The sequence below is a fragment of the Lolium rigidum genome, chromosome 3 (genome assembly GCF_022539505.1).
Source record: "Lolium rigidum isolate FL_2022 chromosome 3, APGP_CSIRO_Lrig_0.1, whole genome shotgun sequence".
Lineage (NCBI taxonomy): Eukaryota > Viridiplantae > Streptophyta > Magnoliopsida > Poales > Poaceae > Lolium > Lolium rigidum.
The window spans coordinates 294,923,519-294,942,771 of record NC_061510.1 but is presented as its reverse complement, the minus strand read 5'-3'; the positions used below and the strand labels follow the sequence as shown (position 1 = coordinate 294,942,771).

The window sequence follows — 19,253 nt, the reverse complement described above, 5'->3', positions numbered from 1 at the left end:
CAAGAGCACATAACCACCATGCAGAGTGTGAGTCCATTAGAAGGCTCCAAGATCTAACCAAGATCATGATAAAACGGCGCACTAGCTCCTACTTTTATCCATGATGAGCGTGCTCCTGTGACAACCGGTAAGCCACCACTATAAGCAATACGCATGATCTGGATATCCGTAGGAAGCTCAGAGATCAAATCAAGATCATGTTCCTTTTTTCAACACAAACTGAATTTTGTCATCTACTTTGTTGTGTGGGTGTGCTCTGTCGGCCTCACCATATTTTAACAAAGGAATGGCGCAAAAACATTTCCCTGCTTTACCATGGCAATCACTGATGAGAGAAGAGAACCTTCCAATTTGGGGGCCAAAGTATTCAACCCCTCTGTTCATTTTCTTCCGACCATATACACACATATACATCTGAGTTCCTAAGACAAAAAATGATGGCATGCACCAGCACAGGCCTCACAATGCCTAATCTATTTCCTTTTCTCTCTTGAAAATTCGAGCTATAAGATAAAGTCTGTTATCTAAACAAAAGCTTTTTTCCCCTGATTTACTGTTGCTTTTCAGTACGCCTCAGCTAAACCGCCACCAATTTCAACAACAAAAAATCCATCTGAAAACAGCACCTGCAACTGTCAACCCTCACTCCATGAACCAGAAACTGCAGGACACTTATCTTTTTTCTGACCAGTCACTCTTTTCTTTTTCCGAAAATGGAAGTTGTTCCTAAGGACTCTGCACCGATAGGTGCAATTAGCCACAGTTCTAATCGGTTATGGACATCAACTGACCAATCCACCATTTATTTTTCTGTCCTAACCCTGGATGCTGGACTTAATGTCTTATACTGTTCTGTATCGTCGTCATTGATAGTGGAACATGTGGGCTATGCCTCCCACGAAAACTAGGGCTCGCCAACCCACCATCGCTGGAGCTACCTAAATCGGTCTCCCTCTGCATCTCTGATCGATCAGAAGTGTTGTCGAAGAACTTGTCGAGCCTAGCACGGGTTGTGCGTACGAGATGATGGAGAGCCAGCACCATGTCCAGAATGTACTGTTCAGTCTTCTCTTTGTCAGCATGGCACAGTGTCTGAATCTTGAGCACCCTGCCGCCACCGTTTCCGTTTAGCACCCTATTGATAATTCATGAGACAATATCATCAGGAACAAGAAATCCTATATTTTCCATGCATCTGGTGCACGCTGAACTAGATATGTGGATCGTTCACTATACCTTTTGTCCTGCCATTCGCCAAGCATCCGACTCCCCACCCTGATGTTCAGATCAGAGGAAATAAGACCAATTAGCAGATAATTCATTCAACAATTCTTTACAAGAATTTAGTTGAGATGGTAGGATAAATCTGGTGTGCATGTTAAAAGAGTATGCACGTTTTTGGTACCTTATCGTGGATTCTGCCATTGGCAAGAGCCATTTCAGTGTCGTGTTCATGTCATATGTGAGCTGTTCTACTGTCCTCTGAAGAAAGCACGTGCAAGATCAGACAATGATAATCATGCTAAAACCTACTATAAAATTGGCCAAAGAACAGTGGCTACCTTTTCTTTGATCTGGTTACATTTTAACTTGATTTGTAGGGCTGATCTGGTGCAAGGAGGTAATGCTTGGTACAATGAATCAACGCCGCTTTTTGGAATTGACGGTACTAATGATGCCTGATATTGATAAGCCATAGAGAGAAACAGATAGGGCAAAATTTTAGCATCCAATTAGGTCATCAAATAACTCAAAATGAGTGGAACAGTGTTTTGTTATTGTGTGTTTTCTTAACGAAGAATTTCATTCTGGAAACTATGATAAGATAAAATGTTGGCTACATGTTTATGTCGTTTACGACTATGTTTGATCATTATCCTTAACAATGGCATAATCAGCAGTATTTACATGAAAGTATATAACCTTATAAACACAAGACAAGAAGAATAAAAGGAACATACCAAACTCTTTATCTTGAAAATGATGTTTGCATAATGCAGCGCAAGATCGGCGGACCCTAAAGTTTGCTGAATCACCCCTTTTTCATTCGCAGATTCATCTTGTTCCTTAAAAAAGACACTGTTGATCTCTGATCGCAAGAAATATACAACACAAACAAGTTTCTCCACAATCTGCAGTACAACAGCAAGGAATATCTGTTAGAAATCATTATAGACAGAACGAAAGTCAATCATAAACATGGTATAACATTACATGTTCCATCTTCTTGACCCAAAGTGTTTTCTTCTTCAAATCCTTGATGAAATTTTTTTCCATCTCCACCGCATTCAAAAGAGACTGAATTGAATTGAATTTGTCATCCTTTCCTTCCCTACACTCTTGATAGCTTTTCTTGTACATCTCCTCAGAGATGTCAAATCGACGCATCCCGTGGTACAGTTGCTGCATGAGAGAAAATATAGAACAGAAATGACATCAAAATTCCAATGGTACCAAAAGATGGAAATTCATCAAGGACATAAGCATATGAACTATGAATTATCTATACATAATTGAATTTCGAATGGGTCACTGACCACAGTCTTCTCTGCAAGTGCCATCATATACTGCATACTAGATTCTGCTGATTCTTTCGTGTATTTCTGATGTGTTGATTCAAAGTCCAACCTCGAGAAATGCTGACCCAAGTTGTGCCATTTGGGATCTCTGCATAGGTTTCCGAACCGAGCAACATCTGCAGCAAACTCCTGAAAGTCCTCCCTACAAATATAATTTGACCAAAAAGTGCATATAAGCAAACTGAAAAGGGACTTCAAAATTATCTGTGAAAACACTGGTAGTTAAAATGAATTGCCTGAAAATGTCTTCACTTACCTTTTGTCGGCTCCGACAAGAGCAAGCAGCTTGCCGCAATCATCTGAAACCAAGCACTGGACTCCTTGGGACTGAAGCACCGCAGATTTCAGATGCCTCAAGCTTTGTTCAGAGAGGAATTTCATCAGATTGGAGCCCTTTGCAATTGTGTTGGCAACCTCAAAGGCCAGGATCTCTACAGTCCTAGTTTCTTTGGCAGCAATACAGGACCTGATGCGGGAAAATGCTGTTTTGGGGGTATTTGAAGTCTCTGGATACTTAGTTGATTCTGATTTATAGATTTCGTTGGAAGATAGGTCTTTTTCTGATGCCTGTAAGATCAAAGAGACAAAATCAGTCATGACAAAATGCATGTAAGACAAAGAGGCTCTTCTAATAGTATAGTTTGATTGATACATGCTAAATGATTAATCATATAAAAATATTTATAGTTCTTTCCAAGAAATTTGTGATTTTCACGCATAATAGGCGAAGAAACCGCTTGAAACAAAAATTCAACTATAAAAGACAGGATATACGTTTTGCACATGATTACAGGCCAACCACTCATGCTAACAAATTCATCAACTACATCAAATTCCTAGATGTCAGAAAATATCCCTGAAAAACTAATAATTATGAAAATCCATTGCAAAATTTCGTTTACCGTTTGATCAAACAAGAATTCTATCCAAGCAGGAGCTCACAAAACCAAGCATCAGGAAGAGTAACAATAGGTAGAGGCACTTGCCTTAGATTTGCCCTTGTCAGACAATGCAGTCTCCTTGGCGGCCGACGGCGGCGGTCTACCATCCTTCCCGCCCTCACCCGCAATCTCCGGCGCCGTCTTCCTGCTCCGCTTATTTCCCATCCCAGCAGATTGTATCTTGGGTGGCTGCTGCTTCTTCTCCTCTTCATGGCAAGCAAAGTTTTCTTGATTTGAAGACGACAAGGATCCCAGGGCAAGCCCTCCCGAACAGCAGAGCCAACCCATCTTCTTCCTTAATCTGATTAGAGAATACTCGAAACGAAACAGTTTCGACCGGCAAGCTCGCTATTTAAGGGCGATCCAATTCGCCCATTGAATTGATCGTCCGAAGATCCGTGATCGCAAGAACGGGAGAAATCAAGAATGGGATCCGCACAAGGACATCTACAAAGGAGATTGTGAGGAAACGGAGCAGACAACCAAAGAACGACGTTAATGTATAGCAATCAGCAAGTGGGGGAAGGAAGTCTACTCATTAGTTAAACAATCGAAGAATCCAGGTTTGGTACGCATATTTTCCTTAATTTAATGGTTGACTTGTGTATCCAGGTGGGGAAGGAGAGACGGTCTCAAGCCCAACAAAAAAACAGATCTATCTACTACTAGTTTTCTTTTCGCTCCAATGCAACTTGGATTACAAGTATGGACACCCTCTCCATACTTATCTTAAGATTTATCTTATCCATTAAATATTGGGTTGGATATAATTTATTTCCTATTTAGCGACCCGTACTTTAGTTTTGTGGTTATATGTGGATGGTAAGTATGGGTTTAGATATGTTTCAAGTTATTATTTAACCCATTATTAAATGATTTTTGTGTATATAAGGTAAAACTTATTTTGGTTCCAGTTATAAGAGCCGTATCTAGATTAAGATATCATATACGGAGTATCTTTTTTATTAATCAGGCTTAAATGTTGATATTTTGCCTAGTTGGCGTACAAATGCGCTTGCTCAAACTAACTGAAAGATTAATCCAAATCTTATGTGATCTTAGGTTCCACGGAAATCAGAGAAGAAAATGTGTTGCCATTGATCTTTTCGCGGGCTAGATTCCTTTTGGAGGAAGTTAGAGCATCCCCACTCGTTTGGGCTCCCCACGCCCAAATCCGGCGAAATTTAGCGCCGGATGGATGTAGTTTTTGGCCTGGGGAGGCCCATTTTTCCAGCCGCGAGCCCATGGACGCGCACCCACCGCGTGCATAGCGACGGTGCAGTCACCGGGAAGGGCAATCGTCGGAGTTCCCTCGCCGCATTGAACCGTCGCGAAGTGGACTGGAGAGCCGAAACGACTCGTCGGGAACGGTCGAAGTGGCCTCGATGCGAGAACCGCCGTAATGGAGCACGAACTCCGCGGAAGAGCAACCGGCGCTCTCTTTCGTCGAGAGACCTACATAAACGGTTTTCGACGGGCTGAGCCATTCATCTGTTCTCTCGTCACCATCCTCCGTCAACCATGAGCGATATCTCTTGGCCATCGGACACCGACAGCGAGGGAAGCCGCCTGGATGGCGCCATTGGTGGGATCCAGCTGCATCGTCCAGCAGCGACGATTCCCCCCGCCGGCCGGCGAGGACGAGTTTGACGACGAGGAGGAGGACGAAGAGGCCGTGGAGCAGGCCGAGGAAGAGGCCGAGGAAGAGGAGGAGGAGCAGGAGCGAGGAGGAGGAGCAGGAGGAGGAGGACGAAGAGGCCGATGAGGACGACGACGAGGAGGACTCAACTTCCTCCGACGAGGAGGTGACGAGCCGGAAGCGTCGCCGCGACGACGATGAGGCGGGGCCTTCTAAGAAGAAGAAGAAGTAGTTTAGTTTTAAAGTTTTTATATGTAATTTCTATGTTTATTCGAATTATATTCGAAATATATATATAATCTATCTATGTTGCACCACTTGAGAGTTCAAAGCTTTCGTTCGACGAGGGCATTGCCGTAGATCGGGAAGACGAGGGTTTTGCCGTAGATCGGGAAGACGAGGGTTTTGCCGTAGATCGGAGGCCATTGTCGCCGACAAGTTGGGTCCACGCCCGCTTTTCACTCGTCCGGAGTCCCCGAGCGCTCCCCGGGGGGCCGGGGATGGCGTGGGATCGCCGGATGGATTTAGGCCCAAATCCGGACGAAAACGAGGAACCGGGGGCGCGACTGGGTCGAATTACGCCGTCCGGATGGAAAAAACGCTCGCCGGGGGCCTGTTCGGGGGGACGAGTGGAGATGCTCTTACCCGCCTAAGTGCGGATAAATCCATCTCTCAAAACCAGTTACAGTGAATTTAACCATTGCCTATCATAAAAAAAAGTTAGCAACCCATTGCTCATTATTATTGTCATACCGTGCTCCTAACCGCATCTAAAGCTGAACATAACTCCAATACAACCTTATCATAAGGATTTGGAGAACAATTAAGGGAGAATACAACGTTATATTGTATCATTCTCGTTCTACGCTTGTGTGAAAACTCATCGCTAGCAATATTATTTTACCGTTTATCTCAAACTGATTTTATTTTTTCACGGAAAACAATGGTTCCAGCTTTATGCAGTACAATTCATCAACCGCAAACTAAACCTTAGTTGCCCACCAAAGTTAAGCATTCATTTGACCATTACCTCCTCCTATATTTTTATTTGACACAAGATGGTTGAAACACAAGAGCACTTGTACCGACTTTGAGGTGCACCTTTATTTGTTTCATTTGGAGAATTAGTTTACAAATGAAACATATTTTCCGACTTTAATTTGTTGAGCGAATCAAAAATCATTTTTAAATGGCACTGCATTATAGTTTTTCCCTCTGTTGTTCAGTTGAATGTCGTCGGAAATTTGCTTTATGATGTCGCCTCAAGTTTTTACTCTATAAAAGGCAAAAGGGAAACAAACTACTTCTCATGAAGCATTAAGTTAACATAACCGCATAACTATCGATGCACACACACTCTCCGAAGTCATGGAATGTATCATACCTGTCCAACATCGCAGCAACATCTAATGAAGTTAACAATTGACACTTCCAAAGAAAACTGAGAATCCATATATATTCAACATTATAATCTCAATCTCTATTTGAACTGACATACACAATATAAATAAGTCATCATTATGGACCCATCTAGGGTTAGAACTGCCATATCAAAATTAAGGGTACGATGTTAATATAATATACCACATCAACGTTTGATCGCATAACTTGAGTGGGATGAAAGCAAAGGAGGTTACCTGCTAAATCGTCATGCTAAATTTGTGCCACATTTCTTCGTACATGCGATAGTTTCTTATGAAAAAATACTTGGGTGCGACATAAAGTTGTATGATTGTAAGGCGATGCATTGCGCTAACCAATGTGTGATCACATTAGTCGTGTGGGGTTAGAGTAGAGAGGTTGCCGTAAAAGATCATTGCACCAACTTATTGCATCTTTTTTTTGCGAAAAATCCACCGATCTATTAATAATCATCAACAGTAGTACAAATAACCCAAAAGGTAAAGAAAATTACAAAATTGGTACTCGGACCACCTAGCGACGACTACAAACACTAGCACGAGCCGAAGGCGCGCCGCTGTCCTCGCCCCTCCATCGCCGGAGTCAGGCAAAGCTTGGCGTAGTAGAGCTTGTCGTAGTAGACAGACGGGAAGTCGTCGTGCTAAGGTCCCAAAGAACCAGCACACCAGAGCAGCAACCATCGCCAATGATGACAACCGTAGATCGGAAGAGACTATCATGAAACCACACCAATAAACACAAAAACCGACCGGATCCCAAGAGATCCGACGGGCATACAACTCCACGCGCCCTCCGTCTGCGCTAGATGCACCACCGGAGCGAGGATAGGGCGGGGAGGACCTTATTCTGACTTCAGGATGTAGCCGCCGCCTCACCATCCCAAAAAGAGACTGAAAAACAAACTAAATTAAGAACGGAAACTCCCCGCCGGCGAGGGACCGTGGTCCGCCACACCTCCAAGGCCCAAGGCCACCGGAGGTGGAGCAGACCGGCGGTATCGCCGGCGAGGAGGACGGAACCCTAGATGGGTTTTGTGGCTTCTTTCCGCCGCCTCCTAGTTTCCTTCGCACGTAACTTATTGCATCTTTAATTAGCATGATTCTCAAAAGACAAGAACAGAAAAAAATGCAGGATTGAAGTGTCTTGTCATATTGAGTCCATTACGATTAAAAACTACTCAGAGATGCATCAAAGAGTGTTTGATGCAGTATTTAGATTTTTTTCATAAAAAATCATTGATGCTCATAACTAACAAAATTTCCAAATTGTAACTTCAATTTATTTGGAAAAATCACTAGGATTTCATCTGAATTATGATAAATTTGGATTTGAAAAGGAGATAAAATAGAACATAGTAACAGTTATGCCATGTAATTTTTAATGTTCTACTGGTTTGTTTATGATGAAATCTATCTTATCTCTCATAGGTTCTAGCCTTGGAAATGCTAATTATTGTTGGCAAATTTTCTTCATTTGGGCATGTGAAGATTTTAAAAATAGTTGATTGACGTGTTATTTGGACAATGGACCTGCAGGAAGAAATGAATTTGACCAACCGTTGTGGTAAGGGTGCCTATGTTGTTATGAATAGATTCCAGATGCTTGTATGTTGTAAATTCAAATATACCAAAATGTTTCAAGCGAAACATAAATATTACACCCTCGAATAAGCGAAATATCTTTGAAGTTTTGAACCCTTTGACGCTATAGGAAAAACAAAGAAATTGCAACAAGTGGTTTGAATGAATGGAAATTTTTCCTTAACAATAGACTGATATCAAACCTCTAGAAAAAATACTAAGCATGGAATCAAATGACGTCTATGAAAAAACCTTATGAAATTTCAATGAGTCAATTATCAATGCAGCCCCAAAGTATCCTTGTTGTCATGTGTGGGCCAGTCCCTATGAAATCATCGTACAAAATGTGTTCCTCGTTTTGTCATACTTCCAGTAGACAGTAGTTTTTTTTCAGGGAAAATGCACAGGCCTTGGTTTTATAGAAAGCAATTTGTTTTTGTACAGGCCAAGCTGGGGATCACTCAATTAGATAATACTCCAATATCTGTATGCACCACAAAAAAAGTTCTACGACTTCAATACAGTAAATCACATTAACGGGGTCACATAACTTGAAGAGCCGTAGTTGACTGAAATGACATATCCATGGGTATATACTGGAGTACAACTACTAAGCACACCAACTCATGCTGCTATTACAGAAAATGGTTGAATTGGCTAAACTCTAAAAATAATGAAATTAGCAGAGGAAACAAAACAGATCACCAAGGTTTATTCCTTTATTCCAAAGCATGGAACCCTCTATGACTTCTGCACATTTATATTAGCAGTAACATGCACACCATGCAATTCAAATCGTTCTGTCATGTAGAAGTGATCTTGGCTATCTAAAGAGCACCTGTGCCAGCTTAGATAAGATTAATTATATCGGGGAAATAAACTACGTGGGGATCCAAAGGGAATTATTCCCATGTCCTCCCACGGTCAATGGTCTTGAGCTATTGTTAATTGTCCGGACTGACACATTTGTGATGTCCATGCAGAACTGTAGAAGGGCTTGAATGACAATTTCTAAAACCCGTGTTCCCTGGACTGCAATAACCTAAGCCAAAGTCAAACATTACAATAGTTTTCCTTTTGCACATTTCGTACTGTCAAATCCTTTTCTTTCTCGTAGTCTATTTTTGCCTTCTTGTCAACCACTATATTAATTAAGCTAACTTTTTCTCAGCCGTCGGTGCAATTGACAGTGGATTTAAGTAAATTGCCTTTTTTTTCCTTGGCTTGGATCAGTACTAACTAAATCTTCAACTTGCTCACTGACTTTTGGGCTTAGGTGAGTGGCAAGTTCAAAATTGGCATGCTACATTGGATCGCTCTGCTCAGGCATGCTGCTCCTTGAAAAGCCGCCTCCACTACAATTAATGCATCATTAACCGGAGTTGGTTAAGGCCCTATCTGGAATGAAGGAACATATTTCCTTGTTTTTGTAGAAGAACAGGGAGCCAACTCCCTGGCTCCATATATCTATTAAAATGAAACCACCAGTCACCTTGTTCATTACAGCAATTCAAAGTATTTCTGGCCCTAATAGGGTCAGCTTCTTCACAGCATCAGGAGATGGGTAGCCACACTTTGGAGGGTCGTTCTTTGGGTATTCAAGTGTGTCTTCCCACCATGATCATCTCCCTCTGCTTGTAACTTCCAGGAATGAACCCACTCAAAGCTGGTACAGCTTGTCAGGCTGGCATCAGGCACAGAAAAGCCCTGCTTCTCTGAAGAAGAAGCTCCATGAACTGCTCCATCTTTCCTCCCTCCAAATATTTGAGTGGCACCTTCCAGTTTTTTTTTTTTTGCGAGGGAAGGACCTGATTGCATTATCCAAGTTTCTTACATAAAAGTCCAGGAAAAAAGAAAAATACAGATAAGCCGACCTGGACCCTGTCGTCGTCTCCGCCGAGCACGACGCCACGCCGGCGAAACCTGCCGCTCATCCTCCAAAACTTGGACTGGGAGGACCCCCGAACGGCCAGGGAGTCGAACGCTCCTCGGTTCGAGCACCTCCACCATGCAAAGCGACCGGCGACGGCAGCTTGGATACCTGCAAACGAAACTTCCAGATCTTCGAAAACCGGAGCCATCACTACTTGGTCTCCGGCACGGGGAAAGCACGCACAGCGCCTCCGACGAGACGCGGGCGATGCAGGGACGGCGGATCCGAAGCTGGCCTCCACCGGAGCACCAACGCCAGAGGAGAAGACCGCCATCTTCAAAAGCCACTCCGGCCACGCCTCCATCTCCGCAGCGCCGCCGGCTAGCACCCTTCTGCTACCAACGCTATATACACGCCGGGATCCGGCGATTCCCCATCGTCCCGCCGCCGGAGCGGCCGCCGGCGGGTGAGGAATCACACGGATCGCCGGCGGCGAGGTGGGAGCAGAGGAAGAGCCCAAGAAATCGCCTCCTTTTACTGTAGCGATAGGAGGGGAACGGTCCAAGCTCGTCACCGAGGGGGCTGATGAGTGGCACCTTCCAGTTACTCAGGTACAACAATACCAGTCACCAGACCTGCTTCATATTAACCCAAGTATTTCTATTAAACACCAGGTTATTTCTACAGCTCCATTGCCCCCACAAGATTGCATAGATATCAGTTAACTGCAAAAATCAGGGTTTTTTCTCACCAAAAAAACACTGCAAAAGCAAGTTTTACATAACCATCTAGTTACTTGTGCAGAAAAGTTTATAGTTTGACAGAAAAAACTTCGGAAACATCCTTCAAGAGTAGCTGGGCTACCAGCATTCAGAGAAGAGATGGCGCACAGTTTTAATCTACGAACAGAGTATAGCTCTAGAGGCTTAACTATACCTCTTCTCGTCAAATTATCCCCAATCATAATCTGTTTTGAGTAAAAAAACAAACGGAAAAGCTCAAGTTTGGGGAGAACTTAAGGATCCAGACTGCAAGAAAGTATATATTGGTTTAGAGCGCGCCTAGACTTCAGTCAAACGAGAAATAACTTAATTCTCGGTCGGTCGGCAGTTGTCTTCTTCGTGCTTCCAGGTTCCTGTCCTGCATCTGGTAGCTGAGTTGGGCTGTACGTGGCCCAGGACAAAATCTGCCACCTTATGTGCTTCTCCGAAATCCCAATACATGCACGTCCCACTAGGCCCCTTCCCAATTCCCATCATCCTACATTTTGTTGTGTGTTTTTTCTAACTAAAACGTCCTAGAAAAAATCTGGCCTTTAAATTTAATATATAACATCCTTGTTTAAGTTGCACATTCTGATAACTTGGATTGCGCACAAAATAAATGTTTAACTAATATATGTTTTTAACTAAATAAATGAAATGAGAAACAAAAAAAAGATTGCAGAAATGAGTACTAGCATATATAAGCTTATGAAGTGTGGGAAAAGAGAGAATAGAGATGAAAATCAAGTTGCACATTTCACCTATGAGCAGAAACTATAGTGTTTACCAATTTGCAACTGGATTTCCACTAACTTAATGAGATTTGTTTCTTCAAACTTTTATCAATTTGATTAACAAGTATGAACTAAACAATACTCATAAATCAAAATGGACAACCCAATCAAAACTTTACATAGTGACTAGCGTCGGTTGCATGCGGGGATGCAACGGGAAAAATTCCTCAGTTGCGCAACTGAGAAAAGAATACCTGATGCACATAGTGTGCGCAATTGATGTTTGGCTCCACGCGGTGTGCAACTGAGGCTAAGTTAAACGCGGTGTGCATATAGAACGAAAGGGTTGTCAACCAATTAGAAGATCACCCACGAATGCCACTTTTTCAGCTTAGCGTTTAGATTGGAAGGCAGAAAAAGGCCACTCGTTGAACCTGAATGCTAATGAACATAAAATCAACATCTCAGACAGGAGATTGTACGATGTAGAAAATTCTGAAACGTAATCACCATATATGATCTTGCTACTTGTTCTGATTCTGAAAACTCAAACATTTGAAATGTACATTTATTTGGGTATCATAGGTAACACTTGACATGCCATGGCAGAAAGAACACTCCTTTTGTTTTTCTAGACCCAACACGGTATTATCGATCGAATCAATCGAGAAGGACAACCTCATCTCATGTTCTTAAACATATATCACGTTTTTAGCCACGGCTGTGAGGTGCAAGGTCCTAAAGTTCTAATGTCAGAAAGGAAATATATGGTCTTACTCACCGGGCAATAACATTATTAGCATGCACACGAGCTTCACAGTTTGATAAATATGCAGAATCTAGCAAATCACAATGCAACATATGAAGATCATGTAGTTATTCATTACAATTTGAGATGTACGCTTTTTTACAAAACATGTAGAAGAACCAGACATTTGTGCATTAAGACCACGTTTGTAACCAAGAGCAGCAGAAACTGCAAGAGGACAAAGAAAATCAAGTAACTGAGATAAGCACCAGCATTTTCCAAAGCATATACGAATTTCTAGTATAATTTAAGTTTCAACTTGTGTGCAATGTTTATGTAAGCTAAACAAACAATAAATGTTTTGAAAAAGTTTCTACAGGAATATATAAAGACTTGAAATACTAATGGGTAAAGCACACAAGAATGAAAGGGAGACGAGGACCAGAGATCCAGAATTATGCACCTACCTTGCTGTTGCTTTAGAGGCAATCTGCAAATATTTCACCTATCACTGATTTGCCAGTATAATTATTCATTCACATATGATTAAAACAAATGTTATGTCAATAATTGTCTTGATTCATTTCACCTATCACTGTATAGATACATCCAAATTTATACAAATCTATGACATCCTTTTTGGGACGGAGGGAGTACATGATTAAAACTTAAAAAATACTATAACAACACCAGTGTTGTGCATTTGCTTATAGATCACATATATTATTAGCAGATAATAAATAGTAGCTGCATTACCTATTTGGAATTCTATGAATTAACCATGATATACCTCATTTTTACTGAGCCAAAAAGAGGCCACAATGACAGTGATCGCTGAGGACTGATGAAAACTCATAATATGATGTACATTGTCGGAGTACTCTTATCCTATGCTTGAATTCAATGCATAACACCTAAGATTAAAGAGAAAGTAAGAGAAACCAGCTGAGATCAGCCTAGAATCACTACCAAGAGCTGCTGATCATGGGAATGGAAACATACTGGGAGTGTTTTATTTACTTTCAATATTAATCTTCAATAACTTTCCTGCTTTCTGAATAAGAGCCAAACTTAAAAGCCTGAATTTCTATGAAATCATCATACGAGTTTGCAGCTCACAAAGTTTTACATGACTCATGGTGATTTGGCATCGTCCTGATCTATCTGTAGCTAGAGGGCATATTGTTTTCATAACCAATCAATGCATGGTCAGGCTGGAAGAATGCAGGAGCTCTATATGGCATGGTATGTGTTCTTACCTTTTAATTTTTCAGTTCTTTCACATGAACCTGGCTAAGAAGACAAACCAAGCGAGAGGGGATCATCTAACAACAACTGAACTGACAATGTTTTTCCCTTGCAAAGAACCTTCATAGGAACCTGAAAAAAACAAGACAAACCAATACTGCTTAAGTGTAAACTGTGAATTATATGTGAAGAGATGATTAACAGATATGATAAATATATATTGGTAAGTTACTAACTAATAGGAATGGATGTGAAGAATTAGGAAAACAAAATGCACAGAAAATGGTAAAATAACAAGAGCAATTACCTGATTTGGCAAGATTGATTGTGGGCACTGTCAACACACGGAGAAAATAAACATTAGAGAGAGTTGTAAAAAAACAGTCGAGTGAGAAATAAAAACAGGGAATGACTGCTTTTACTCTTAGGGAGTATTAATTGTAAATAGCTTAGATATTTCAATACTCACTTGAAAATAACATTAACTGACCACTGCTAAACATTTGCATCTCCTGAAATGAGCATTTAAAATATATGTGGTATCAACAAAGCAGCATAAAACATTTGAGATGCCAGGTATTCCAATGAAAAGGGAAACTATACCGTACATCACATCATTACGTGAGTGACAGAGAAGAAAACCAGAAGCTTCTACTTCTAAATCCTGTTAGCAAGCAGATAAACATGTTGTAAATTCCAAATGTCATCATACAGAATTTTTTTTAAGTAAAATGCAATAGACATAAGAAAGCAATCTCCTACCAATTCCTCTAGCAACAAAGTGAGACCAATGACCACTTAGATTAGGATCTCCAGCCATGTGTTAGCTGATTCAATAAGAGAAAAAATGTTGCACCTGCAGTTTCTATGTTAAAACCTGAGGAATAGAGCAAGAACAAAGTCAATCAAAATGGCAGCCAAAGCTCTAGTCAAGCTCAATCAATTGGCCTTCCTCAATCTCAGGGCTCAGTCACAAAGCTAGTACTACGCTGATTCAGGTTCATGTTTTTCTCACCATTTTTTCAGTACAACGCAGAGGATGAGAGAAGGGCTAACCTCCTTGACCATCAACAACCCAAACTGCCTGATAATCTGCAAAATGTTCTCCTGAGTCTGTTCAACATAAATGAAGAAAGACAGGGCAACCATGTTCAAAATCATGCATCACAAAAAGAGACTCCATTTATGTTGAACAGAAAGGAACTGATTCCTCACCTTACCCCACGCGTCCATCGCCTCAGGTAAATCCGTACCAAAGAACGACTACTGCAATGGCGTTAAAACATGATAGCCCATGGGGAAAGGAGTTCAGAAGAGATGGAGCAAGCCATCCGCAACACTGATAACTGGCCCAGACATCACTTAGTTTTTCAGTAATCAGGCCAAGTAAATTTGTCAGATCCAAAGGAGACGGGCAGATCAAGTTATCAAATCACACTGAAAAAAATTATCGTAAGCATTGCAATATCAAGAACAGCCCACACAATTAGAGAAATTAGGCAGGTCAGAGAGATTTCTGACCCTCTATTTTTTCATAGCAGCATGGTTCGGAACATTGCATCGACAACATTACCCAACCACCTAGCACTACACAGCCTAAGACAGCCAAGGAAGATTGCTTCTAAGCCTTCTTCGGGGACTTGGCAGCCTTCTTGGGCGACTTGGGCTCCTTCTGGGCGGTCTTCTTGGGGAGCAGCACCGGGTTGATCTTGGGCAGCACGCCGCCGTGAGCAATGGTGACGCCGGCGAGCAGCTTCCCGAGCTCCTCGTCGTTCCTGACGGCGAGCAGCAGGTGCCTCGGGATGATGCGCGACTTCTTGTTGTCCTTGGCGGCGTTCCCGGCGAGCTCCAGCACCTCGGCGGCGAGGTACTCGAGGACGGCGGCGAGGTAGACGGGGGCGCCGGTGCCGACGCGCTGCGCGTACCGGCCCTTCTTGAGGTAGCGCCCGACGCGGCCGACGGGGAACTGGAGCCCCGCCTTCACCGACCGCGTGACGGACTTCTTCCTGGGCCCGCCGGCCTTGCGCCCGGCGGCGCCCTTCTTCCCCTTCGATGCGGCGGCGGTGCTTGAGACCTCCATTGCTAGCCGACGACGAGTGTGGGGAGATCTGGTTACTGCGGGGATTGCGGACTGAGTTTGGTGAATGTTGAGAGCAGAGGAGGGTGAGTATTTAAATGGCGCGGGAGGGGAATGGTGGGCCCGTTGATCCGCGTGACAGGGGCTTTGGACGGTTCGATCTGCGGGAGAATCAACGGCTGCGATGCGCACAGTACTCTGCGCGTCGGATCCAGGAGTGGAGATGCGGTCTGATTAGCGGGGCAATGGGCATCTCTGACGGAAAAGTATGGCGGGAGCTCAAAAAAATGGCGGGAAGACCACATGGCAAATGCCAATGGTGTAAGCAATCTAAAAGCTCTCATGAACAAAATGGATGAACAATTGATTTGATTAGCGGGACAATGGGCATTGCACAGAAGAAGTATGGCGCGACATGTCAAAAAAATAAAGGTATGGCGGGAGCTCAAACAAATGTCGGGAATGCCACATGGTAAACGGTGTAGGCAATCTAAGATCATCTCCTGCCGCGTCCCCCAAACCGTCCCCCAAAGCGCGTCGGATTGAGCGTTTGGGGGACGTATTTCGTTGGTGCCGCGTTTGGGGGACGTCGCTCCCCAGTCGCGTCCCCCAAACATTAAAAATAATTTAAATAGATAGAATAAAACTCTTTACTAATATTCAAATCGGTTCAACATAAACAAAATACATATAAAACTTCGAAAAAACATAATTAAATTACATATAAATTATTTTAAACTACTACTTCTTCTTCTTCGATGATGGCCCCGCCTCGTCGTCGTCATCACGGTGGCGCTTCCTGCTCGTCACCTCTTCCGAAGAGGCGGTGTCGGCCGACGCGTCAGAGTCCTCCTCGTTGTCGCCGGTGCTCGTCGGCTGCGCCTTGGCCTTGGCGGTATTGGCCTTCGCGTCCGCCTCCACCTTCGCACGGGCCACCGCCGCCTCCTCTGACCCTTCTTCCTCCGCGTCCTCCTCCACGCCCATCCATTCTTCCGCGCTGTCAAGTGGCGGGAGGGAATCATCGTCGGCCGGCCGGGCGTCGGAGCTTTCTCCCACCAATGGCGCCATCCAGCAGGCTTTCCCTCGCTGGAGGTGTCGGACGGGAGCTCGGAGATGTAGCTCATCGTCGCTGGAGGTGTCGGATGCGACCGGTGAAGATCCAAAAGCGCTGACGTACGGGTCTTATTGATCGCGGATCAACGGCGGCGCAGAAGTCGAAAAGAGCAGCGGTTGCTCTTCCGAGGAGTCCCGACTACATTCCGGCGGTTGCCGCGTCGTCGACGCGGTTGCCAATGCGATGGTTCCGCGTCCCGGCAACTGCACCGTCGCTACGTAGGCGGCGGCTGATCGTCCGAGCCGCTGACGCGTCGGGCCCGCGTCGGTTCGCCTCGCTTTTCGGTGTGTCCGGCGTCCCCGGAGCGTCCCCTGTGGGACGGGGACGGGCTCGGGGCGCCGGACACCGTATCGGGCCGCGCCGGACAAAAATGGGCTTTGGGGGACGCGGCTGGAACGGTTTTTTTGTCCGGCGCGCCCCAAATTCCTTTGGAGGACGGTTTGGGGGACGCGGCTGGAGATGCTCTAAGATACTATAATACACGCATCATCTGCACCGAACAAGATGTTCGAAAACATCAGGGATGCACACAACCAATTTCTTTCGTATTGTCCTTTCTTCCTCTTTGTTCGAAGACTTCTGAATCTTTTTTATGGAAAAACAGAGAGGACATATAGTTCTGCATTTTTGACCAATCCATATATCTTTTTAGTGAAAGGGGATCTTGGGATCGAGATCTTGAAGTTCTTTATTGTTCTCCTCTTTGTTCTTCTTCTCGTATTCCTTCATACATTGCGTTGTTTTGGCGGGGTTTGGGAGAGAATGATTTGAGCACCTCGTATGTTCTTTTCTATCGCATTTGATGCATCGGTTTGTGTTTTTTTATGGATATTTGGTTGCTGAAAGTTCATAAGCTAATTACTATCACGTGCGTGTACCCGAAACTTGTTCCTCTTGGGTCGTTGGATCTTAGATGGCTTGTTGTCCTTGTGGTGGGTGCCATGGATCTACGGTCGCTGGGCCATTAGAGTCCACAACAAGACAATCACTATGTGAGGCTACTCCCGAGTGAGGCTCCGCGAGGTATAAAACCCTCACGGAGACATCAAGCCGGAGCGGAAGATAGGCTCGGGGAGGAACACCCTCGCGGAGGTTCCCGAGCCACCGGCCTCCCTCAAGTCAGGAGGCCTCCTTCGAAGATGATAAGCTCAACCAAGGAGCTTAGGATTCCTTCTCCACCAAGCCTGCTGCAAGGACCGGCGGAGTGGGCTCCCAAGTTGCAAGACAAGCAAGGTCTGCGCCACAAACGTCATGGCTGAGCTCAAAAGATCCGTCCCGAGGAGGCAAGATTCCATTGCCCCTTCGGTGATTAAAGCGGGCTCGACGAGGACCAGAAGACCAAGGCCCTGCCCTTGCCTCTTTAGTGCAAGGTTGGGTGGACGGCACAAGCTGCCAGCGGAGGCATCATTGACGACCTCAGCATCTGCCATGGACCGGTACTTTAATCGGCCATGGACTAGGTCCATCTTGTAAAGGGCGGGGAGTTTCCCGCCCTCAGTTTGGAGATGTGGGAACCCTCCCCCCCCCCCCAAGATATTTCGAGGGGAAGAGGACCAGCTCCTCTATCAAAAAGACTAGCCTTGATAGCGTAGAAGGGGCCAATCCTGAGCGATCACAAACCCTAGACACTTGTACGGTCATCTTCTCCATTCTGACCTGCAATACATACACAAGAGTAGGATGTAGGGGTTTTACCTCTCCGAGGGCCCTGAACCTGGGTAACTATCGCGTCTCTCTTTGCAGTGCCCACCTTCGGTAAGGCGACTACGTGATCTTGAATCCCCTGCGTTTGAACCTTTCGGGTTCGGTAATACCCGTGTTCCTTCGCGGACACGAATCTCCGGCATTTGGCGTGCCAGGTAAGGGGCTCAGTCCGTCTTTGCTCTTCTCCGACGGTCTTCGTCTATATCATCATGGCCAACCCGGCGGAGCCCGCAGCGGTGACTAACCGTCATCGGGAGCCGGTCGTTGAGACTGCTCTGAAGCTAACGCAGGAGCTGCTCCGGCTCCGTCCAGAAGGAACGAGCTCCGACCAGTGGCTGGCTAGCATCGACAGACTCGCACACGCGATGGCCGAGGTTGCGGCGGTCGTTGGGGGCTCGGCAGATGCCGCACCAAGAGGCGCTCTGCTTGCCAGGAATCCCTTCTTCCCCCTCTCTCGAGGGCGGGTTAAGGCGAAGCCCGGTGGCGTCGAACGCGTCAAGTGCTCAGGCATGAAAAGGAAGAAAAGCTCTACCTCACCGGAGCTACCGGAGCACACTGTGCATTCGCCTACTCTACAAGATGTTCTGCTTTTGGATCAGCGCCCAAGGGAGTCGATGCGCTCTTTCACGCAGCGTTTCGCCGACCTCTACTTTCAGCTCCCCGAGGTCAGTGACACTTGGGTGGTGAACGCCTTCAACGCAGGCACCACCAATCAACAGGTGGTGGAAGATCTGATACACTCTCCAGGACCGGTGACCGTCGCCCGGCTCTTTCAGATAGCCTACGAGCATGCTAATAGGGAGCTAGGAGAGGATACCTCATTAGAGCCC

General features: G+C 44.7%; 2 protein-coding genes across 2 annotated transcripts; both read right to left on the bottom strand.

The window, feature by feature from the left end:
- Nucleotides 1-834: 834 nt before the first annotated feature.
- Nucleotides 835-14,761, bottom strand: LOC124696699 (protein PSK SIMULATOR 1-like). The gene is made up of 14 exons (XM_047229383.1): nucleotides 14,744-14,761; nucleotides 14,585-14,641; nucleotides 13,836-13,862; nucleotides 13,588-13,660; nucleotides 12,444-12,508; nucleotides 3,566-3,868; nucleotides 2,836-3,146; nucleotides 2,538-2,721; nucleotides 2,215-2,403; nucleotides 1,962-2,132; nucleotides 1,563-1,679; nucleotides 1,406-1,482; nucleotides 1,237-1,275; nucleotides 835-1,135 (listed from the first exon to the last, which is right to left on the bottom strand). Exons 1-14 carry the CDS (start codon nucleotides 14,759-14,761, stop codon nucleotides 835-837), a joined length of 1,932 nt encoding a protein of 643 aa, XP_047085339.1.
- Nucleotides 14,762-15,149: 388 nt separating this feature from the next.
- Nucleotides 15,150-15,608, bottom strand: LOC124703579 (histone H2A). The gene has a single exon (XM_047235788.1). It carries the CDS (start codon nucleotides 15,606-15,608, stop codon nucleotides 15,150-15,152), a length of 459 nt encoding a protein of 152 aa, XP_047091744.1.
- Between the last annotated feature and the right edge of the window lie 3,645 nt (nucleotides 15,609-19,253).

Coding starts and splice junctions, on each gene's coding strand:
- LOC124703579 (XM_047235788.1), bottom strand. CDS start 15,608: ATGGAGGTCTCAAGCACCGCCGCCGCATCGAAGGGGAAGAAGGGCGCC.
- LOC124696699 (XM_047229383.1), bottom strand. Junction 3,147..3,565: donor CTGACAAGGGCAAATCTAAG/GCAAGTGCCTCT, acceptor TTGATCTTACAG/GCATCAGAAAAAGACCTATC. Junction 2,404..2,537: donor CACTTGCAGAGAAGACTGTG/GTCAGTGACCCA, acceptor TCTCTCATGCAG/CAACTGTACCACGGGATGCG.